The 24,890-nt window shown below is 35.4% G+C and overlaps 2 protein-coding genes and 1 non-coding gene across 3 annotated transcripts; 1 reads left to right on the top strand and 2 right to left on the bottom strand.

Annotated features, from left to right (window-relative positions):
* Positions 1–218: 218 nt before the first annotated feature.
* LOC110607206 (probable serine/threonine-protein kinase At1g54610) lies at positions 219–6,186 on the top strand. Its single transcript, XM_021746275.2, has 9 exons — positions 219–463; positions 574–1,276; positions 1,986–2,270; positions 2,407–2,724; positions 3,556–3,783; positions 4,208–4,308; positions 4,730–4,823; positions 5,045–5,509; positions 5,766–6,186. Exons 2-9 carry the CDS (start codon positions 797–799, stop codon positions 5,976–5,978), a joined length of 2,184 nt encoding a protein of 727 aa, XP_021601967.1. The 5' UTR covers positions 219–463; positions 574–796; the 3' UTR covers positions 5,979–6,186.
* A 223-nt stretch (positions 6,187–6,409) lies between these two features.
* LOC110607207 (probable L-type lectin-domain containing receptor kinase VII.2) lies at positions 6,410–8,919 on the bottom strand. Its single transcript, XM_021746276.2, has one exon. It carries the CDS (start codon positions 8,779–8,781, stop codon positions 6,727–6,729), a length of 2,055 nt encoding a protein of 684 aa, XP_021601968.1. The 5' UTR covers positions 8,782–8,919; the 3' UTR covers positions 6,410–6,726.
* TRNAG-GCC lies at positions 6,494–6,564 on the bottom strand. Its single transcript has one exon. It is a non-coding gene; the product is annotated as a tRNA-Gly (tRNA).
* Positions 8,920–24,890: the final 15,971 nt, after the last annotated feature.

Genomic DNA, 24,890 nt, shown 5'->3' with positions numbered 1-24,890 from the left:
GAATTAGTAAATTTATTAAAAATTTGACTTGATAATAATTGTCTCTTAATTATACATTCAATTAATTATTTAATGATTCAGAATTAGTGCCTCGCAGAATTTGGTCGGCCTCGACTTTGAGGCCGGTTTAGTAACAGTTATTTTACTTTTCAACCCAAAACCGGCTTTAACTGCTTCCGGGCTTCAGCTCAGCTCGTTCGTCCATGCCGACGTCTTTAACAACAGAATAGGAAAAAAGACGACAGTTTTGGCTGTTAGATTTGATAGAAGCTGAGTTGGTCTATTGACTGAGCAGTGCCGGCTAAAGCTTTCCGTCTATATATATATATATTAAGTGTCATACGCGTTGAACAGTCAATTGAACCAACCCAAAAACGACAAAAAAAAACCGTACTTTCCTGGTATGAGGCCTCGCGTTCTTTGCATCTCTTTCTCTCAATTGGAATACCATAGAGGTTTCAAGGTACTTGTTATCCATTCACTTGTAATGGGTCTTTTCTTTTTTGATTTTGATAACTTGTTTGTTTACTCGTATTTGAAACTTGTGCGTTGGGGGGTGACTTTGAATTTCAGGTCCTTACAGTGAAAGTCTCGAAAAGTTTCATTCAAGGGTCTTCAATTTGGATTGTTTAATCAACTGGGTGTTTATAAGCTAGTTGAGATGAGTTTATGGTTCGTTTCAATGGAGGTGACAGAAGGAGGAGTTCTGATTGAGCTTATCTTTGGCTCTTGATTTTGAAGGAAATACCAGATTGATAGGATACTTTTGGATTGTTTTATTTCATATTACAGCAACATGGGTTGCATTTCTTCTAAGGATAGTAGGCCAATCAGCCCAAAAGAGAGGCTATCACGTAAAGGATCATTAGATAGGCGTGTTGCTCATGTTAATTCATCGAGACGAGATGACCCAATTCGATCAAAGTCGAAATCAGATAGTGGAGATGTGAAGGTTATGCTACTTAACAAGAAAATCAGTGGTTCGAATAGGTTGTATGATGATCAGATAGAGAAAAATAAAATAGAGAATCAGATCGAGGAAAAGAAGGTAGAGAATTGTGAATTTGCTGTTATAAGTCATCCTCAGATTGAGAAAAAAAATACAGAGAAGTGTGATGTTTCAGTTTGTAGTCATCCAGGTTGGGGAAGGGTGCCAAAGTGTTTGGAAGCAGAGCAGGTTGCGGCAGGATGGCCATCTTGGCTTGCCTCAGCAGCAGGAGAAGCTATCAAGGGATGGGTCCCACGCCGTGCTAATACATTTGAGAAGTTGGGCAAAGTATGTTCCTTTCTTTAATTGATGTGTAATTTATGCTTTCTTCAATTTTGTGGTCAGTTCTGTAAATCATTGTTTTGCTCGCTCTTTTGCAAGTACATCTGATGTCTAGTTTCTGCTGAAAATAAGTATATGATTTGAGTAATATCTCTTTATTTTATTAAACTGCAATTTAGAGATTGAGATAGGGTTCATTATGTTGTTAGGATCCTCTCTTTCTTTACAAAAATTGTAATAACTTGAACTCTTGTACATTTTTGGAATATTAACTGATTTATCAGAAGTAAGACTTGAATATAAGCTCCTTCACAATGGTGAAAATTTTTTTAGAACTTTAAGAAAGAATTTTCTGTTAACTCAAAACTGTGCAATTTATGTTATGTCAAATGCTTTATGATATCATTCCCACTGTATCCTACTGAAAAATACATAATCTGAGCATGAAATTCGATATATGCATGATGCATCAATATGCCAGTTCCTCTGATCCCATTTGGCATAGAGATTGGTGTTAGATTTTTAGTTCGATTTCAGTTGTTTTGAGAATGCCGATTACATTATTTGAAGTTTATTTCATGTCTGATCTAACATTTTATGAAAACCCTGCAATCCGGAGTTGGGGGAAGTGCTTTTCTTCTGTCATGTGTGCCTGTACATTGATTTCTTCATCTTCAATTTTGAGTTCTGTATGATGGGCATCTTATTCTTGCAGATTGGCCAAGGAACCTACAGTAATGTTTACAAGGCCCGTGATGTCACTCATAATAAAATTGTTGCAATTAAAAAGGTTAGGTTTAATAATAGTGATCCAGAAAGTGTCAAATTTATGGCCCGGGAAATTCATATTTTGCGCATATTGGATCATCCCAATATAATAAAATTGGAAGGCTTGATAACATGTCAGACATCTTCCAGTTTGTACCTTGTCTTTGAATACATGGAACATGATCTGACTGGACTCGCTTCACTTCCTGGAATCAAGTTCACAGAACCACAGGTTCTCTTCTCATGTTTTACATTCTTCTCTCAGGCTTCCATGCTATTTTGAATCAGATATACATCTGAGTCCAGTCCTTACTTGGTTAGAAGCATCTATATCTTAAATCCTTACATCACAGTCATTTTTCTCTTAGATAAAATGCTTCATGCAACAACTTTTAAGTGGACTTGATCACTGCCATAGTCGTGGTGTTCTGCATCGTGACATAAAGGGTTCAAATCTTCTTATTGACGACAATGGCATCTTAAAAATTGCGGATTTTGGGTTAGCAAGTTTCTTTGATCCTAAAAGTAATGCTCAATTGACAAGCCGTGTGGTGACCCTTTGGTATAGAGCTCCAGAACTTTTGCTTGGAGCATCTCACTATGGAGTTGCTGTAGACTTGTGGAGCACTGGTTGCATACTTGGCGAATTGTACACTGGGAAACCTATATTGCCTGGAAGAACTGAGGTATCTTGCTGCTTGTTATCATTACTCCCTCGTCTCAAAAGATAGGCATATAGTTATTTTCACATTGATTAGGAAAATGCAGTTATTATAGTCAAAGCAATAAATTTGATATTGTTTTTCCTTTTTATTCCCTCCATTAATATTGCTAAATTACTAGTGTATTCTTGGAACTATTAAATTTTACTTCTGCAATGCATGCTAAAATAGGGTATAGGAGGAAGCTAATATATAAATTGCCATCTCAAGATGGAAAGTGGCTTATAATTTGGAAGGGATGAAAAAGGAAAGTATATCTTTATGGGATGGAAGGAGTATTATTCTTATTATTGATGTCATTCACCACCTAATGGATGTATTTGCTATTATGCTATGATTTCCAATGGGAATTCTAACAATAGCAAATAATATTCCTGCATTTGACACATTGGGAAAAAAAGAGAGAAAACAGAAGTGTGGATGATGGGTTTTGTAAAATCTCTATAATTATATAAATGGAAGAGGGGAATAAATGCTGTGCTCAACCTATCCTTTTTATTCTTTGTCAAAAGAGAGATATATCCCACAATTAGAGTCCTTGAACTTCCAAAATGCAGAAATGAGTTTGACAAAGAACATATTTCTGTTTACATTGTAGTCTGGTCTGCCTCAAATCCTCAATGCTGGTTTTCAAGCCTTGTTAACGTACGTTTTAATGATGGTTCTTTGTTCCAAGAAATTCTAAATGCATTCAAACTTGGGATGAGAGCTTATTTCTATGTGGTACATTATGAAATGCTTTAATTCTAGACCAAAGTTCTATGTTGCCGTAACTTAAATTATGGTGTCTTGTAGGTCGAGCAATTGCATAAGGTTTTTAAGCTTTGCGGTTCACCCCCTGAGGATTATTGGAAAAAATTGGAGCTACCTCATTCATCTGTAATGAAGCCTCAACGACCATATAAAAGATGTGTTGCAGATACATTTAAAGACACACCCGCCCCTGCAGTTGGACTTATGGAGACCTTGCTTTCCATGGATCCAGCAAATCGTGGGACTGCAGCTTTTGCTCTCAAGGACAAGGTATGCACAACTTGAAATTGGAATTTAATACATTTTTCTTTAGTCTTTTAGGAGCATATGGTGTCCAATGTACTTTCTTTATTCTTTTTCAATAAAATTTCATCTTTTACTTGTCGGAAAAAAAATGAAAATGAAAATGGAAAAAGAGGAAATGAATGAATAACTTGACTTTGTCAAGAGGCACATGTTTATCCAATTGTTTGTCCTTCCTTGTGTACAACTTGCCTTTGTCAATTGAATTTTGTTTGCACTATTAGTTCTTTTTCTTTATCATTTAATCTCTTTTCATAAGTTTTGATTGGTTAATTTGCAGTCTGATGTTTGAACGAATAACTACCTACATAATTCCTTATTGTATGGAGATTTGATTGCTTTGCTCCATCCTCTCTCCTCTTCTCTCTCTCTCTCTCTCTCTCAAAAACAGTTCTTCAGATCAAAACCATATGCTTGTGATCCTTCAAGTTTGCCCAAATATCCTCCCAGCAAAGAGATTGATGCTAAATTGCGAGACGAAGAATCTAGAAGGTATATATCGTATTGGTTGGCTGTCATTTCTTAATCATCAACATTCTTTTTCATGTACCTTTTGGGGCAAAGTCAGCATTTCACTTGAAACTATCATTAGAAGTATATTAATTTTTGTGGCATAATAAGGCTTAAAATAGTGATAGAAAATTTACAACTGTGATGTTGTGCAAGGAACAACAGTGCAATCTATAATAGGCAGTGGGGAAATATTTAAAACAGAAGTTGAATTCACATGTTCTGTGAAATTGCTTTTGTTTTATTTGGCTGGTTTTGTTAGTCTTTGGCTTTGTTGTGCTTCTTTTGGTTCCATTTTCTGTCAACTTGTAATGATGTTGCTGATTTTGCTTCTAGTTGCTCCAAAGGCAGATATAATTGGTATGCAAAATGCAGTATTAACATTTTTCATTAATTTCCATAGGCAAGGAGTGATTGGGGCCCAGAGAAATGGACCACTGGGATCTGGGGCTGCTCTAGCATCTAATGCCAATCCCAATTTATCAATATTGATGCAGGTAGATTCTTATATTGTTTTTCTAATGGATCCTATAGTTATCGATATTTCTTCGAACTAGTATGAACATGGATCATGTGCACACGTGATGAGTCTGCTAGTTTTTCTTTTTATCTTGTTCCATCATTGCTGCTCTGTCTCTCTCTCTCTATTTTCCCCATTAATTTTAGGTTTTTTCACTTTTCTCTTTCTACGAACTGATGTTTTCCTCTGCATTAACAGGAAAGGCGACTTTCAAATGCAAATAGTAGAGGTGAAATGTTCAACTCTCACAGGCAGCAGACTGTTTCTGGTTTTCTGTTTGATCCCTCTGAACTAAATGAAGCTGCTAAAGAATGCAGAAGAGGTTTCAGGGAGAATCAACGTAAGAAAGTCTCACATTCTGGGCCATTGGTCCAGGGGACAGGCTGGACAAAGTTTGGAAAGGATCTTGATAACCCTCATGTGGTATCAACCAGAACCAACCTATCAACAGTATCTGGTTTACTAGCACCTAAAACTTCATTTCCCGATGATCAGCAGGGAAGACCTGGTACGTCACGGTCAGCAGTGGTAAAACAGTTAGGTGGGTTTCAGGGATCATCAAATGGATTAGAGCCCACAATAAAGAAGAGTAAAAAATGTCAAGTGCGTAGGCCTGCAGATTCTCCTGAGGCAGAAGGTCTAAAATCCAGAGAAGCTAGTCTGGTAAGTTAATAAAAACTTTGTTCTGTTTCAAGAGTCAAATACTAAGAATGATTATCATCCCCACTGTGTATGCTTGGTGACCTCATTTTGGTTGATTAAGTGGAAGATCAATATTGCACTGTTCTGAAAAATTGTATAGATTAGGAATAATTCTGAGCTAGCAGCCATGCATTTCAGTGGATTTTTCTGTTTAAATAGGGATTCTACCAACTTGTTTAACTTGTGATCATAACATTTTGTTCGGGTTTCTCTCCAGTATGATCGCGGGCCTAGAGGAAGCAAGATTTATGTCTCTGGACCATTACTTGTTCCATCAAACAATGTAGAACAAATGCTCAAAGACCATGATCGTAAGATTCAAGAATACGCTCGTCGACGACTGGACAAGACAAAAAATGGGAAAATGAATGTCGAAGGAAAGCAATCAACTGAGAATTTGACATACATGTCTAAGCATTTAGGCGGATAAATGGGAAATGAAAAATCATCTCCATATTGACGGTAGAGGAAGGAACTGGCTAGATCATTGGGATAGCAAATGACCTCATGGCTGAGAGTACATAGGATGTCTTTATTCATAAAAGGAACTCTTTAATAATTTTTTGTAGCATATATTGTATCACAAAACAAATGCCTTTGTAATAGATATTTCTTGAATTTATACACAAAATTAGATAGAAAAAAAAATCAAGGTCTATACCGTGGTATTTCCAATTTTTTTTGGAGCAATATCCAATAAACATTAATAGAGGTGAAGTCTGCATATCATTGCATATAAGAAAAATCAATTTAACTGGTTGAACAATTGGAAATGATATGAGATAGAGGGAAATTTAAAGTTAATTAAGGCAGATGATCACTCTAATATAAGGTTGAAGCTTAGAGAAAAAAAAAAATAAATAAAAGAACAAATGTCATACCGGGTATGTGTATTAGCTTGTGATTGGCCAAGGCCACCATGGAGTCAAAACACAAAAGGGAAACTGCACCAGCCGGGAATCGAACCCGGGTCTGTACCGTGGCAGGGTACTATTCTACCACTAGACCACTGGTGCGAATTGATTGTTATTCTAATACTCGTTTTGAAATCGTTATACAGAAACTGAACTAGAAATAGGGCATGTACAAATGAATTACATAAAAATTATCTGACATCCCAACAATCAAAATGAACTCCTTTCTGCAACTAACAGAATACCTGAAATTTTGGCCATTTTTCACCTGCCCTTTGTGATGATATCTGAACTTGATAGAGGTACAGAAAATGATAAAGGTAAAATTTCATCAAAAGTTGGGTGTAGTCTGTCACTATAGTTCTGGTGAGGTCCAGCAGACCACATTCTACTTCTTCTTATACCATCAAGCAAGTTCACTTCCATTCCTTCCTCTTCTGATTCCATGCCGTCAGTTGCCCCTTCTAATACCTTCACTACTTGCCTCATTGATGGCCTAGCACTTGGATCTGGATATGCACATAATAATCCCAAGTGAATTAGCCTCTCCACTTCCTCATTTGTATAGCCACCCTTTGCTTTTAGTCTCTCATCCAACCCATTAATTACTTCCCCTCTGTCCATTAGCCTCCAGACATATTCAATTAATCCTGGCTTACCTTCCTCGGTAGATCTTCTACCACAGACAACTTCTAGGAGCAAGACTCCAAAACTAAACACATCGGTCTGTGTTGAGGCTCGTCCGGTTCGAACAACTTCCGGTGCCATGTATCCTACTGTCCCAACCACTTGTGTTGTGCTAGCTAATTGTCCATGATGGTGCATCCTGGCTAAACCAAAATCTCCTAACCTTGCATTCATTTCCTTGTCAAGTAATAGATTGCTTGCCTTGATGTCTCTGTGCAAGACTTTCGCTTCCCATCCTTCGTGCAAATACAAGATCCCATTAGCTGCATCTTTCAAGATCTTGATCCTTTCTTCCCAACTCAAAGTAGAATTCTTGGAAGTGAAAATCCTCTTGTCCAAGCTCCCATTTTCCATATAATCATACAACAAAATCAAGCTTTTTCTGTCTTGTTTACACCAACCTCTTATTCCTACTAAGTTCCTATGCTTTAGTCTCCCTAGGCTTGAAACTTCAGCAAGAAATTCCCTGATTCCTCGTTCATTTTGATGAGAAAATCTTTTAACAGCAACATCTACTCCTCCTTCCAATGTACCCTTATAGACCTTTCCATTTCCTCCAACTCCAATCACATTTTCTTCTGCAAATCCCTTTGTTGCTGCATGTACTTGTCTATAATCAATGCGATGAGGCCAATACTCAGACTCCCAGTCTTCAATTTCTTCTTTCTTCTTCTCTTTTGTCCTCTTCCGCCAAGCCAAAACCTCGTACATCACAATTCCAAACACAATAATTATCACACCAGCAGCACTAACCCCAATAATGAATCTTTTTGATTTGAACACTGATTCCTTTGGAGGCACAAAAGAGGGCAAGTCCCTAGTGATCAAAGCATCACCAATAGAAAAATCTGTATTACTAAAGCTCCAAGCCAATATCCTATGGCTTTGAACCATTTGCCCTGTAGCTGCACAGAAACCCACATACATTTCATCCAAGAAAACCCCAGAAAGATTAACAAACTCACTCATCAAAGGTCTCCTAGGCCTTTTTGCCCCTGCCTTGGCCATAGTTACATTAACCCTGGAATCCATGTAATCAATCCAAACTTGGTAGTTAATCCCATTATTAAGCTGCAATTCCTCAAACTCTTCGTCATCTTCCCCTTCCCAAAAACCTGCTTCATGCTGTGAAACGGATGAGAGAGAGTTTACATCAATACCAGCATGGTTATCATTGACATCATTGAATTCTTGGTTCATAAAGGTGTCAAATTCAACCCCAAAAATATGGTTATCTGGGTTACCATTGTTTGTGAGGTTGAAGAGACCCAGGTGCTGAGATGAGCTTGCACCTCGAATGCCAGTGGAAGGTACGAACACAAAGGCAAATCCATGGCCAGGGAGGAAATTCTTGAAGGGAGCAATGGAGAAAATGAAAGAAGTGGAGAAAGGAAGTACTAAAGACGAATTGGATGATTTAGTGGCGATTTTTGAAGGGTGCAAAGCTCTTCCGATAGAGAAAGTGTCATCATTGGTGAGAGCAAGGATTGAAGATTGGATTGTGGCATTGCCATAAGTGAGAAGGTTGGTGGAGTTGAAATTGGTATTGTAGATGAACTCAGAAGGTGATATTGGGTTGAAGAGGGAGAGTGTAATTGTGCAGAAGAAAAGGAGGATGGTTTGTGGAGACATGGCAGAGGAAAAGAAAGAAAGAAAGAGAAGGAGAGATTCATCCAAGAAGACGATAAGAGAAATTTAATGTCTAAAGGCAAAAATATCTGTGGTAAGAAGATTATCTGGTGGCTATGGCAAGTCAAAGATGATCTCTTTGTGGCCGAAGGGTGCGGCTAGAATGAATGAACTGTTCATTCAATCACTACAGCCGACATGAAATGACACGCAAGGCCAACTATGCAATTCTAACAACGTAATCAGACATTACATATTTGTTGTATAACATTTTTTTTTTCATGTAATTTATTTTTGAAAAATAAAATTAAAGCAAAAATAAATCTTTTTAAGTCCCGCGTTATTTATTTAAACTCTCATAATATTTTTTAATCCGTTTAAACTTTTATAAATTTAAAAACAATATTTTAAAATTCAAAACTAATGCAGTTACATTTTCCTTAAACGAGGGAAAATTTTCTCTACATTTTACCATACCTTTTCAATTCTCTTACACAGTTAAAGATTTAAAGATAGAATAACAAATAAAAACAAAGCATAAAATAAAAATTTGAGACTATATTCAACACTGAATCAGATTTCTCAGCCGAATGGAAGGAGCTACTAGATGGATTTCCGATTTCTCGATGATGAGAAGTAAGGAGGAAAGAAGGTTGGGATTAGGTGGTCGATGGGAATGATTTGTCTGGACTAGTAGTGGATGAGTGTGATTGTGAAGGAGGAATTTGGATTCTGAGAGAGGAGTTGGGATTTAGGAGCACATTCTGCTAGCTGGGTCTTCATAAGATTGCAAACTGATTCGAGATGGGTCTCAGTTGGTGAAGTGCCATGGGTTTCGTATGGAAAGGGTATTGTTGGACGGAGAATGGGTTTTGATGACGGAGAATGGGTTTAGTTTAAATTTATAAGATAATAAAATATAATAAAAGTTGTAAAATAAATTAGAAAAGTAAAACATAATTTCAAATTTTAATTGTAATATTTCTTCATTAATTTCTCTAATTTATTAAGTTAAACTTAGTATTTAAAATTTTATCATTTTTCTATATCGATTTTAATTAATCTATTATTTAATTATGTATCGAGTTCTTTTTAAATTAAAAAAATGAGAATTTAAAATTGAAAGAGTAAAATTTAAAATTTTTTAGATTTATTCAAATAAATTTACCACCAAACTAAATTTTTGATTGCGATCGAATTTCTTTTTAATAAGATTGATCGAACACTTATTAATTTAATAATATAAAATTATCTAATTGAAAAAATAAAACTCTTTCCATCATTTTTTTTCTTCAAATTGAAATGATGTTAATGTATTTTTTATATAATTATTTATTAGATGTATGATAATAAGAAAATAAATTTTATTACATAGTATTTGATGTAATAAATCCACAACAAAATAACGACTTACTTTTATTTTTTAAATCATATTTCTTTGTTGTAATAAATCCACAGTAATAAGAGACAAGAAAAGTTTTAGTAATAAGAGTGTTTAAAGAGAATTTTTCAATAGCTAATGAAATAAACTCTTATCTCACAGTGGAACAAGATTATTGAATTCCGGCACAACCCAACTATTTGAATATACATATAATAAAAATTATTATAGATATTAATATTTTATTAATTAAAGAAATTAGAATGGGATTTGACCCTTTTTATATAATAAACAATTAAATATGGATTTGTCAACTATATTCCTTATTTTATTCATTGGACAAGTTGAATTGACCAAATAGTTAAAAAATCTATTATTTACTAAATAAATTTAAATTCCTTGTGATTTTACAATTTTCTTAAAATTTGAATCGACTAAATTATCATGAATTAAACATTTTTTTATACGATAAAATAATATTAAATATGATCATTAAATATTGCAATGAGTGATTTTAAATTTTTCTCACTTAATGAAATTAAGAATTCGATTTTCACGGATGAATAGAGTGGAGTGGATATAAATTTAATGAATTGAAAATACGTAATTATATATATATATAAAATAAATTAAATAATTAAAAAACAGTCAATTGCAATAAACTTTAAAGCAGATATGCTATGGATCTAATGAGCAATTAATGGTTTAAATGTTCATATAGCTAAAAAAAAATAAAATTGAAAATGCCAACAAGAAAAGGTAATGTTGGCATTAGTAGGTATAAATGAACTAAATTATTCACACGTTATTTGATATTCGATTTAATAAAAATTCGATCGAATTCAATTTGATTTCTAAATAAGTTAAATTTGAATGAACTAAACTATTCGTATGTTATTTAAGATTCGATTTAATAAAAATTCGATCGAATTCGGTTTGATTTCTAAATAAATCAAATTTGAATTCAACTTTTAGACTCATTTAGTAAACCGCCGAGTTTGAGCTCGATAATATTTGTCTCATTAAGACTCATGAGCTAACTTATTTTCAAGTTTATGAGTAGGCACACAAATTGATTCGTGAATTAACTCATTAAGTTGGCTGAATTCAATGTCATAAGAGAACTAAACTTAAGGTCTGCATAAATTTTCATAAGTCAAATTTGAGTTTTATGAAGTTCAGCTTTGTATAGTTTGATTATACTATTAAAACTTACAAATAATCAGATTGTTAATATTTAAGATCTAGTTTATTACAGGTTTGCTAATTAACTTATATATATACTTATTTAACTAAAATTATTTAATTTTAAACTTATTGATTTTAAACTAAAACTTATTATAGTTATAAATAAATTGAACTATTCGAGATTAGATTCGATAAAAACTCAGCTTGTCTTAACTTGTTTGCTAAACAAACTAAACTTAAACTTATTAATATTTAGTCTGAATTTAAAATGAGTAAAGTTCAAGTTCAATTCACCCTCAAAAAAATTTTGATGAATCCTTGAACTCTTTAATACTCAATCTTGGCTTTGATTTGCTTACACCACTAGGAGTTGGTTTCAAAATCTCGCTTTTAAATACAACACAAAATGAAAATATAAAGGTGTTAAATTTGGATTAGGCCTAACTCTTGGGATGAGTTAGGTTTATCCCAAATTTAATATGGTATCAGAGCCTCTCATCCCATGTTGGGGCTCCTTTAAGTATTTCACACTCTAGTTTATTTTTCAGAGTGAGGGGGTGTGTTGAATCCCACATCGATTTGGGATTGGAGTTATGTGACCCTTATAAGGATTTTGCGTACTCCTTTCCCTTGAGCTAACTTTTGAGGTGAGTTAAATCTGACTCAAATTTAATAAAAAGGTAATTAATATGGCCGAAATAGAGTGCTATACTGTGATTGGTCAATTTTGCAAAAAAGAAGATATGAGGTGATTGCTGCCTATGGTAGCCACTCCTACGCTCAAGTCGCTACATAAGACTCGTTTAAAGTAGATAATGAGTTGTAAAATATGTTTTTACAAAATGATTTTCATGGTGTTATTGATTGGTTTTGAGTTAAGGTTTTAAATTGAAAGACAAATGTTTTTGAAGGACAAGCCCAGGTTCGGCCGCTGAACATGGTGCTGCCCCGGGAGCTCTCCTTTCGGCCCCCGAAGGTGGTCTAGCCACCTATCTATAAAGGGCCTTCAGCCTGAAAATATGAGGGTTTTCCTCTCCATTTTCGTGCAAAGGTGAGTTCACGCCCTCCCTTTGTGTTCATGTTAGTTTTCCTCCAAATCTTTTACATATTTATGAGTTTTTCTCCTATTTTGAAGTTTTAAAGCTTGAATCTAAGATTTTAAAGTTTGGAGACCATTTCTCCTCAACACCAAGTTTGGGATCACATCTACCTTCGATCTTCAAGAGGTAAGTGTAGATCCTTGCTCTTTATTATATTAAGTAAGTTTTAAAAAGGGTTAAGGGTAAAAAATGCATAAAATGGTTAGATCTAAGGTTATAGGCTTTGAGTAGGGTTTTTGATGAATGTATGCTTGTTGTGGGAAGTTGGTGTGAGGATTTGAGAGTTTTGGGGTTGAAATGCATGAGACAGAATCGGGTTCTGCCATTCTGGAGAACCCAGGTTCGGCCGCCGAAGCAGGGTTCGGCCGTCGAACCTGCATGGGAGGTAGTCTTTTGGCTGCCTAACATGCCCCCAAAAGCATGCACTTTCGAATCTGGAAGGGAGTTTCGGCCGCCGAACCCGCCCTCGAAAGTCCTTGACTTTCGGATCTTTGGAAGACCTTCGGCCGCCGAACCTGGCTCCGAAGGACCCCGACTTTCGGATCTGTAGAGGACCTTCGGCCGCCGAACCTGCCGCCGAAAGTCCTCTGCCCAGCCTTCCTTTGCTTTTATATGCATGTTTTGTGATATTTTAGGGGGCTTTTAGGGAGTTGTTTAGAGTCTTGTTAGAGATGTATTTGGTCCCTCACTTGAGTCCACCTGCGTAGGATCGGACCCGAGAGACCGTAGAGGCCAGCAGTGAGTCAGCTGCTATGGTTGTAGTCGAGCGTCAGCCAAAGGTGAGTAGAACTAAACTAATCTATTGTTTTAAAGTAATCAAACTTTTAAAGCATGTTCATGCATCATGAATGCTATGTCTATGTATTAGGATGTTTGCATTAGAATTCACGAATATGCTGCATTGCATAATTTATTGTTGGTGTGGATGGATGTTGGATGACCCACTAGCCCTCGAGATGTTATGATATGATATGATATGAAAAGACCAGGGCTTGCCTATTCTACGCCCCTGGCACGATGTAAGGGAAAGACCAGAGCTTGCCCATTCTACGCCCCTAGCACAGTTGGATATGTTATGTTATGTTTAAGAGGAAGTCCTGAGGAGCTCCGTCGAGGGCCAGACATTATTTGGAATATGTAGAGGGTTACTGGTGACAAGTCCATCATTGATGTGTATTGTTTGTGATGTGATGCATTTCATATGAGCATATGTTTATTAAACTGTTTTTTTATGGTTCTACTCACTATGCTCTTGTAGCTTATCCCTTTCCCCTAACCCCAGGTTTTCAGGGTCAAGAATAGCTCGAAAAGTCGGCTAGAGGCTGGTATAAGTTATGTAATAGTTTAGTAGTGGACATGTGCTATGTAATGGATTAGATTTGTGCTTTGCCCTAGCTTATATTTTTTTGTAAATCTCTGTGAACATGATTATCATGGAAAGGTTTTTTTTATGATGAGTTATATTGTACCAAGCTTGATGTATGTGATGTTGACCATACTAGAGCATTTGATGAGGGCTCTAGTATGTGGTTTTATGTATACAGTCTATGATGAATGCACAGGTCGAGCTTGGTATATGAAATGTTTAAATTTTTTTATGAAAACATATGATCATGTATGAGATTTTATCAGGTACACAGGAGGCATAGTAGGCTTGCTACGGGTTCCGGCAACCTTAAGTCGATCTGAATCTTAGCATTGGACCATGCCAACTAGTGAAGCTTTTTTTCTGTTTTTTTTTTTTGCCCCATTAGAAATTAGCAATGATGCTGTTGATTTTGGAGCATAGAGATGAAGGAAAACAGAAGCATGACATAACATACACTGGTGTGGCAAAAGAGATAGCCTTAATCAACACTTCTTTACCTCCTTTAGACAACAATTTCTCTTTCCACCCAGAACACTTGTTATCAATTCTTTCACAAAACATGTCAAAGATTTGCATTTTGGATCATTGAATCGAAGCTGGAAGACTAAGGAACCGATCCTATGCATCAATGCTGGTAATATTCAAATAAAACACAATCTGCCTTTTGAGGTCCTGAGGGGTATTTGGGCTGAAACTGATAGATGATTTAGATAAATTAATTGATTATCCGCTTGCTTCAGAGTAGATGTCTAAAGTGGTTTTGATATTGCCTGCTTGCTCCATAGATGCTTGAAAAAAAAGAATTGAATCATCGACATAGAGTAAATGTGAAATTGAGGGACCATGACAGGAGGCCTTCATACCTGAGATAGCTGAAGTTTTAAAAATGTGGGAAAATCCTCTGCTACAAACATAAAAAGGTAAGGAGATAGCAAGTTACATTGTCTTAATCCTCAGGAGGGAACCAAGTAACCAAAACGATGGCCATTAACTTGATAGGAGAATGTAACTGAAGATACGCAAGCCATGATCCATGTTATTCATTGGTTATGAAAACCAAAGGATTGAAGCATATGTTGCAGAAAGGACCACTCCACACATTCGTAGGCTTTACTCGGGCTTTTTGCCAAATTAGGGGTAGGAGAAGAATTATTTACAGATTTAGGGTTGGAGAAAAATTATTTGTGAATTTGGGGTTGGACTGCTAGTTGGCAGCCGAAAAGAGGGCTTAGCGCCTATTTGACAGGCGCCAGAGCCTAGCGCCATTTAGAATGGCGCCAACCATTTTTTTTTTTTTTTAAGAATGGCCTGGCGCCAGGCCATTATTTATTTTTTTATTTTTTATTTAATTTTTTTATAAAATTTTAATAATTTATAGAATTATAAAATAATATTATTATGTAATTAAAAATTACTGATATTATTTAATAATAATATTATTACATTAATTTATTAAAATAATAAAAAAATTTATTTATCATTAAATAAATATATACAACATTATTGAATTATTTTTATATATCTAATTACAATTGAATTATTTTTATATATTTAATCGCAGTATAATATTAATTTTATAATTATGAAATTATATATTACATTAATTTTTTATTTAAAAATATAATAATAAATATTTTTTATAATATTAATATATTAAAATTATAAAAAATATTTATTATTATAAAAATATAATATAAATAATATTATTAAATTAATATAATATAAATATTTTATTATAATATATTAATAATTAAAAAAAATAAAAACACAGTTTAACTCTAAACAGTGCCGGCCATTATTTATTTTTTTTATTATTTATTTATTTATTTTATTATTTATTTGTAAGTGGTCAAACTATAATTTAATTTTTTTAATTATTAAAATATTATAATTATATTAATTAATTAATTAATGTATTATTTTTATATAATGTTAATTTAATAATTTTATTTATATTATACTTTTTATTATAATAAATTTTTTATATTATATTTTAATAGATTAATACAATAATACTGTAATTAAATAGTACCATTAATCTTTTATATATTTAATCATGATATTCTGAAATCTAGAATAATGGAGTTTATATTAGTCATGTAAGCTTTAGATGAAGAGGAAGGTGCTTTCTTCCCTTTATTTTTTTTTCTTTATCCGCTAGTGACGTCTAACGGCCTCTTTGCTACTGTGTCACTTGTTCCTATAAGGTGCTTAGATCCTAGTACGGAAGTGTCAGGACCCCTCTTCACGTTAGGCGGCTGTAACGACCCGAAAACCGGACCGCTACCGGCGCTAGGATGCAGATCGACTTAAGATCGCCGGAACCCATAGCAAGCCTATTATGAACTCTGAATACCTGATAAATCCCATACATGATCATACATTTCCATAAAAATTTGAAATTTTATCATTCACCAAGCTTGACCTGTGCATGCACTAACCTGTAAACATCAAAAGGCTGGACAGGGCACTTTCGGCGGCATGTTCGGCGGCCGAAAGTCCCTCCGGAGCCGAAACTCATGCACTTTCAGGGGCACCTTCGGCGGCTGAAAGTCCCTTCCAGAGCCAAAAGTCTCAACTTTCGGGGGCAAGGTTCGGGGGCTGAAAGATCTTCCAGAGTCGAAAGTCACCCACCTTCGGCGGCATGTTCGGCGGCCGAACCTTCCCTCTAGAGACGAAAGTCTTAACCTTCGGGGGCAAGGTTAGGCGGCCAAAACGGCCTCCTTAAGGGGTTCGGCGGCCGAACCTTGCTTCGGCGGCCGAACTTGAGTTTTGCCCAGAAGGCAGAACTCGGGTCACACATGCATATTCAGCCTCCCAAAACCTAAAAACACCCAAAACATGCATACCAACTTTCTATAATATGCATATACCCTTTTCCATGCATATAGGAGCTTAAAACCTAGTTCCAACTCCTTAAACAACATCATAGCAACACACATAACACATGATCAACATATCCACAACTTCAAGATCTACTCTCTAACATACCATAAAACTCTCTTAAACCCTTTAAACCATGCTTAAAACATAAGGGGAGGTGATGATCCATGCTTACCTCTTGAAGAACAAGGGGATCGATGGTCCTAACTCGGAGTTGTGAAGGAAAAAGATCCAAAGTCTCCAAGTCTCTCAAATTTGCCTTCTTTTGCTCAAAACTTCAAAAACCAAGTTAAAAACTTGTTAAAGCGTGCATGATTTGGAAACACAAGAAGAACTCAACCAAGGGAGGACAAAACCTACCTTTGACCCAAAAAGAGAGCTCAAACACCCTCCATTTCCGGTCAACGAGGCTTTTATAGATGGCCAACCGCCTCTCCTTCGGCGGCCAAAGCTGCATGCAAACCCCCACCACTTTCGGCAGCCAAAGTGGGGGATTCGGGGGCAGCAAAACCATGCAACGTTCGACGTCCGAACTTCACTTTCGGCGGCCGAACTTCACTTTCGGCGGCCGAACCTGGCAATTGTCCCCTTGGTCTTTTCCTTTTCAAAACTTAGTTTTCTTAATCAAAACCATAAAACATGTAAAAACATTTTGAAAAACCTCTTTTTCACCCATCTGGAAGGCTTCGACATCTGAGAAATCCAGATTCCAACGGAGATCCCGCCAGAAAGTAGGAATTCCGATGCCGGGGTCTAGTCGGGTATTACAGCGGCCATTTAATTCCTCCAGCGTGCATGCAGGCAGAGCTGCGTTGTCCTTCTGTGCTGGACCTAGACTCGCGGGCAGCCCGATCTGTCCCGTGTTTGTCTGGGTCAGGACCGAAAATACTGGACCGGCTAAATAAAGTGGGTTTCTGAGACCTTAAGCTTATTTCACTTCTTCGAGTTTAGCTTCCCTTAGAGTGAGAAAAGTCCGGCGGTTATCAAATCATATAATAATATATTTCATCACTCTTCAAAATATTAGGACATTAATATTATTATGTGATTATGTACGACTGCATAAGTCTAATAAAAATAAATTTAATTTTTATAATTTTAAATATTTATACACTCATATATTAATTAATTAATATAATTATAATATTTTAATAAATAATAAATAAAAAAAAATAATGGCTAGCGCCGTTTAGAGTGGCGCTAGGCCATTCTTTAAAAAAAAAAATAATGGCTGGCGCCATTTAGAATGGCGCTAAGCTTTAGCGTCTGTCAAATAAGCGCCAGTCTCTCTTTTCGGCTGCCACCTGTCAGTTCAACCCCAAATCCACAAATAATTCATCTACAATCCTAAATTTACAAATAATTCTTCTCCCACACCTAATTCGGCAAAAAACCAGCTTTACTCACATCGAGCATGGCAATCATATTATAGTTTCTGCCCTTCTTCTTTCATTTTTAGACTATGAATCAGCTCATGACAAATCAAAACATTATCTGAAATCGTCCTCCCTTTTATAAAGGCATTATGCTCCACTCCTATAATTCTGTCAATAAATGGTTGCAGCCGAGATGTAAGCACTTTTGCTATAATCTTATGCAGAATCCTGCATAGCCCAATTGGTCGAAGGTCTTACATAGTCTTGACTTTCTTGACTTTTGGGATCAAAGGAATAATTGTATGATTTGCATTTTTAAGCACCGACTCCAATTGAAGAAATCAAGGACTGCTTTAAAAATCTCTGTCCCAAGAATCTCCCAATATTTTTGAAAAAAAAAAGGAAGTGAACCCATCCTCACCTGGAGCCTTTCTGGGATTTATAGAAAAAACTGCATGTTTAACCTCTTCCAGCGATAAAGGTGCAGTCAAGCTTCTGTTCATATCCATGGGGACTCTAGGTGCAAAATCAGACGTAACCAAATTGAAATTCCTAGGTTGGTGGGAAGCGTAAATATCATTGAAGTACTCAGAGACAATGTTTTTAATCTCACCTAAATCTGACTGCCATCTGTCGTTGTTATCTTGTAGACCCCCATTAAAATTCTGCTTCCTTCTATGAGTTACTTTTGAGTGAAAATATGATGTATTTTTGTTGCCTGCCTTGAGCCAATTAATCCTTGCTCTTTGTTTCCAGAACTTTTCTTCTTTTAAAATCTCTCCAATCAACTCCTGCTCAATAGTTCGAATGTGATTTGCGTCCCATAGAGTTGAAGTCCTTGAAGAGCTTTTTTGCTTTAGGGAAAGAAGGAGAGGTGTTCAGCAAAATGGGTCTATGATCTGAGCCACAGTCTTCAAAATGCTCCACAAGGAAGTCAGGAAAGCCATTCATCCATCTCACAGAGGCTAAAACACGATCTAACTGTTCTTTAATATTTGTAGCACCATTCCTGTAGTTGTTCCAAGTAAAAATAGGCCCTCTGAAATTCAGATCCTTGATAGCCATTGAGTTAATAAAATCCCTGAACATATCTACTTGAGACAAATTCAGACCAATCCCCCCTTCTTTTTCCCACGAATTCATAATGTTGTTAAAATCCCCCATAATAATGAAAGCCTCATCTAAATTATTTTTAATCTGCTCTAATATTTTCAACACAGCTTGCAAACACCAACAGAACTGACCAATTTTTATTACTATGAAAATCCAAAATAGATACATGCAAAAAGGAGGCATACTTGATTACAAATAGAGACAAATGCTCTCTCCAGGCTAAGGCTAAGCCTCCTGCAGACCCTAAAGGTTTAACCAAAATCATATCTACATAACCGCAAGAGTGCAGTTTCTTCTTTACAAAAACATCATCATTTTTAGTTTCCATGACAAAAAGCACATCAGGGGCAAGGGAAGAACACATCCCTTTCAAATTGTGAACTTTCAGAGGGTTCCCCAACCCCTGATAGTTCAAACTTAAAAGCTTCATAATTCCTGGTGGGGCCATTCCTGGCTGGCCTCCTCCACCTTAGAATTAAGAGACTTTAGTACACTGCTTTTTTCCTTCAACATCATTATGATCTTCTGAACCAGTTGCTCTTTTCTTTGATGAATCATATTGAGAACCAGCAGAGCTTCCATGAGGTAGGTTGTCATCCAGTTCCTGAATCACTACATGTGAATTGATAGCATTCTTTTCTCTCGCTAGTCTCCTCCACATTCTTCTAGATTTATGACTTGAGTCAGATTGCTCCACCACCCGGGCAATTTGTTCAGCTTCCTGCAATTCATTTTGCTTGTTTTGAAAAATACTAGCTATTTGAATGAGTTCTTCCCATCATCGTCTTTTCAATATTCAATTTTGGAAGCTGTTTGAGATGATTGAGCTTCATGATACTCCATCTGTTACCATATGCTTGACTATCCAGATTTGGGCTCGAGATAACCTTCTCTTTAAGGGTCTGAGAAACTGGGCCTGTATCACCATGACCCAGACTTGGGCTTTGTGTAAGGGAATAAAGGCAACCCGTCTGATCTTAAAAAGAAGGTTTAGCCTCCTTCAAGGAAGAAAGAAGCAAATGTTGGGCCGAATATTTTCCCTAACTGACCCAAACTCATTTGGGTTTGAAGAAGGCCCACGGTCCAGCCTTAACGGGTCTCTAACATTTAAAAAGTGACGAACCGGATCAAGGGATTCTGTCTCCTCTGTCTCTGATTCCTTCTGCCTTTGTACTAGAGCATTAAAGATCCTTAATTGTAGATGGTCAATAAAATGGAGAAAATTCGTGAAAAGCATATCTGAATCAATCCTTCTGCCGCCGGTCGATCTGAGGTATTGTTTGAATAGATGAGGGAACTCCTCTTTACTAAGGACCAAGGGGGCCTAGGAATTTGTCAGCTCGTGGCTCGAAGATGTCAGGGTAGCTGTACTACAGATATGGAAAACTGCCTCCCTAGCACTTTTAATAGGTTATATACATTTGTCAGAAATGGACATTAATTGCGGTTGTTTTTCTAAAAGGAGAGAGGGTTGGTTACATGGCTCTATCTCTGAACGTTACATGTTGCTATTGCTCTTATTTTTTTTTTTTGATAAACCTAATGAAAATTTGGCAGAAACTCTCCTAAAAATTGGAAGTTTCTCATTTTCAACACAATCTAACCTGCACAAAAATATGCCATCCTGACCTATAGATGTTATAAACACCGGCCTCATCCCGCATATAAGCAAAAGTCATGTAAAAAATAATCTAAGGACCTATTTCTACGATGAAAATATTAACAAAATAACATATTAATTTATTCATTGTCACTGTATTTTATATAGAAAAAATATAATAATAAGCAATCTAAGAGAGCTCCTAATCAAATTACTTATGATTGAGTACTCTTATAAAACCCTCATTTTGCCAAAGCCGTCCAGTCTACATGGCTAAGGCACCTCTTGGATATTGTCTACAATCAGAGTTCGAGTCTCCCAACCCCTTTTTCTAGTAGTTGTCCTTCAAAGAGTCTTAAAAAATGCCGTGATAATTATCAAAAAAGAATATATACAGGAGCTCATATAATAAGAGAAACTGTTATCTAAATACAACACATTGCCACTTGAAGGAACAATTCATTGATCTCTATTCCTATCTAGCCGAAGTTCCTCAAAGTGCTTCGCCCATTTGACTTGAAGGTTTCTGAATGCCATGCACCCCTCAAACTTTATTTACAAGTCTAATTGAAACACAAGCTCAATAAGGCAGATCTCTTGAGTATTATTACATTGAAAAATTACTACATTATTGCATTAAGGTGATACATTCCTTAGGCATCTTACTCAGGCCCATAGTTTTATTTTTGTCAATGGGAAGCTAAATTCATCACATATATAATAATTTTGGCTAAATGAACACCATAATGAATCATAAATATATGGCCGGTCTATGAATGATAACGTACTTAGTTCCCAAACTACATAATTTCCAGTATTATGTTCAATAAAGGGAAAAAAAGAAATTCAAAGAAAAGGGAAATCTGTAAGAAATTCTCATCGAAAGGCCGATCATTCAACACTATGTGCAACAATGTGAGTACTGCATCGCTGCACTCCGTATTGCCTTGCTTCGGTTCATCATGCAGTCTTCAACCAGGAAGAATTGTATTCACCCTCTCCCTCAAGCCTTGTTGTCCCTTGAGCCAAGCATCACTGCACACTCCTCGAGCCTTGCCGTCCTTAGGGCAAGCTTTCTCTCACCCTTAGAATCATTGAAATAGCAGAATGGTTGAGAAATTATGGAAGGAAGTGGATCCAAATTGAAGAACATTCAGATAAGAAAACCCAATTCTTGATCCTTGGGTTTTCTCCTTCTCCCAATTCTTTTTATTTTATATGCTAAATAAACTAAGGTAGCAGATGATAATTTTTCTTAAGAACAGGTTCCTAATCAGAATTCATTTAGCAGGTGTTTTTGGAGCAATAGGGACAAGTTCTTTATCAATAACAATGGTAAATTTTATTTGTTTCAAAAAAAAAATTTTACGACTGAAACTTAATTTGGCCCCTAAAATCATTCAATTGTGATCAATTTTAATGCTCTTCACTAAAGTATGGTCACTAAAAATCCAATTTTTTATAGTAAGAGAAGATAAAAAAATCTTTTAAAACATTAAAAGCTTTACACAATCTTTCCCACAAAAAGAATTCTAGTAGAAGATGCCCTCATATTTGATGAAAGTAGAATTTGGTAGTAGCTTGAAATTATATCAAGGAATGAAACACAATATGCCCGGCTGTTGAATCTACTAGCTTATTGATGAAGGATAAGGAATAGCGATTCTTAGGGAAGGCTTTGATCAAGTTCGTGAAATCTACACGCATATGCCATTTCCTATTAGACTTCTTCACCAATATTATATTGACGAGCTATTAAGATACTGAACTTCTCTTATTAACCTTGTATCTAAAAGTTTATCAATATTCTTTTCTTACTTGTTGCCTTTTAAAAGCGCACTTCCATTTCTTTTATTGAATTGGTTTGATGCTTTCATTGATGCTCAACTTGTGTGTTATAATGGTTGGGTTTACCCAGTCACCTCCTTGGGTTTCCAGACAAATGTATTGGCTCTATTCTGCAACACCTGAACTAGGCTATCTTTTATATCCCCCTGTAATGAATAACAAAAACATACATTTTTCTCTATCAGCAAGATCAGGTTTTATGTGAGACTCCGATTTTTCAAGCAAATCAATGGGCATAGTGACTTTGTCTAAGTCATTAGATGAATATTTGTAGTATTCTTAAGTTGACTTTTGATTACCTCATACCACAACAATACTACCTAGGACTGGCAGCTTTAAACACAAAATATCCACATTAATTACTATCATGTGATCGTTCACGACAGGCCTACCGAGTATGACATTGAAAGTTGGTAGAATATCTACCACAACAAACTCTGCATATACCTCCTTCTTGTATGTTTCTTTATCACCAAAGGTTGATGTGCCCTAAATCGCTATAGTTTTATCCCCCGGACCTAGTAACTGACTAGAGACCCTAATTAAATAATTTTTATCTAGTATTAGTTTATTAAAAACACTAAGGATTAGAAGGTTTATTAAGCTTCAGTATCGATGAGCACGCTTTTTACCTCGTATCTATGTAGTTGTACACTTACTACTAGTGGGTCATTGTGAAGTGCCTTGGTTAGCATGTCACTAGGGCAAAACGTTACCTCCTGCTTTCTTATAGGCTCCTTTTGTTTTTGCCTTTGTAATTGCTTGGTCCGCTTATGATTACATTAATTACCCCTATAGGCTTACTGTTATCATTGTTACCGTGGTTTCTTATTTCCAACTTAGTTTTTCTCTCTTCTCTATCCTTTCTTACAAACCTCCTCAAAGTCTCATCTCTAATGAGCCACTCAATTTCGTCTTTCAACTGTCTACATTCCTCTATAGTGTGTCTATGTTTTTCATAGAATCAACAATACTTAGTCTTATCTCTTCGGCTTGCCTAGTCTGGGTTACATTTGCTCTACCACTTGATTTCTTTGTCATTTTTCTTGATCCTAATCAGAATATGGGTCCATGAGTCATTTAGTGGAGTATAATTTCTATATTTACCTCAATTATCTCTCCGCTAAGAATAATTTCTATATTTACCTCAATCATTTCTCCCCTGCGAAACATGATAACTTATCTTGTCTCCTTCTTATCCTCATTTATTTGACTTTTGAACTCTGGCCTGATTAACTTCTCTTGTCTCCTTAATTTTCTTTATGATATGCATTTTATTATTGAAATTATATAATATGTCATTTAATTTTTTTAACTATGTCATTTAGTTTTTTTAACTATGTTCAAATAGTTGTGAAATCTTTCATTGGCTTGAAAGGATGCAAACAAATTGATTCTAGTGGCCATCTCATTTCTTTCTTATTTTTCTGTGCATCTTTCACTTTTCTGATTTTCAAATACTCTCATATTAAAGAACATATCAATTATCTCTTCTTTATTAAAATGTAAAATACATTATTGAAATGTTTGGTCATTATCGAATAGTTGTGAAATCCTTGATTGGCTTGAAAAGATGCAAATAAATTGATTCCAGTGCCTATCTCATTATTTTCTCTTTTTTTTTTTCTGTATATCTTTTACTTTTCTGATTTATAAATACTCTTATATTAAAGTCCATATCATCATCTCTTCTTTATGAATGTGTAAAATACTTTGCTAAAGTGTTTATGTTGTGAAATCCTTAATTGGCTTGCAAAGGTATAAATAAATTGATCCCAATATCTATCTCATTTCTTTCTTATTTTTATGTATATTTTTTACTTTTCTTATTTATAAATACTCTCATATTAAAGTTCATATCATCATCTCTTCTTTGTGAGTGTGTAAAATACTTTGCTAAAATGTTTAGTTATCATATGTTTTATTGGCCTCAAATATAACACAAAATTCTTACACTATGTTCAAACGTAATACAGCTCCAACAACTAAAAATTCAAATCTCTCACTTTTGAAATTTCTTTTAGCTCCCCCTTCAATGCATTCTTGAATTCTATAAATTTCTTTTAGTTTTTTATATTTTCACATGGATTTCTTTTTTTCTTTTTTCAGCTAAGTTGAGGATAAGAAGGGTGAATATAGTACAACAAGAAAAAAGAAAGGAAGAACAAAGTAGAGAAAAAAAAAAAAAAACAATAAAATAAAGTAACAAAAATGGAGGTTGAAGAAGTTAAGAACATGTGATCGAAAAGACCAA

This window comes from Manihot esculenta, chromosome 12 (genome assembly GCF_001659605.2).
Source record: "Manihot esculenta cultivar AM560-2 chromosome 12, M.esculenta_v8, whole genome shotgun sequence".
Lineage (NCBI taxonomy): Eukaryota > Viridiplantae > Streptophyta > Magnoliopsida > Malpighiales > Euphorbiaceae > Manihot > Manihot esculenta.
This window is presented reverse-complemented; position numbering and strand designations above follow the sequence as displayed.

Excerpts from the sequence above, each read along its gene's own strand:
- LOC110607206 (XM_021746275.2), top strand. The coding sequence starts at position 797 with ATGGGTTGCATTTCTTCTAAGGATAGTAGGCCAATCAGCCCAAAAGAG. Across the intron at positions 2,725-3,555 it reads TATTGCCTGGAAGAACTGAG|GTCGAGCAATTGCATAAGGT; the intron begins GTATCTTGCTGC and ends GGTGTCTTGTAG. Across the intron at positions 3,784-4,207 it reads CTTTTGCTCTCAAGGACAAG|TTCTTCAGATCAAAACCATA; the intron begins GTATGCACAACT and ends TCTCAAAAACAG.
- LOC110607207 (XM_021746276.2), bottom strand. The coding sequence starts at position 8,781 with ATGTCTCCACAAACCATCCTCCTTTTCTTCTGCACAATTACACTCTCC.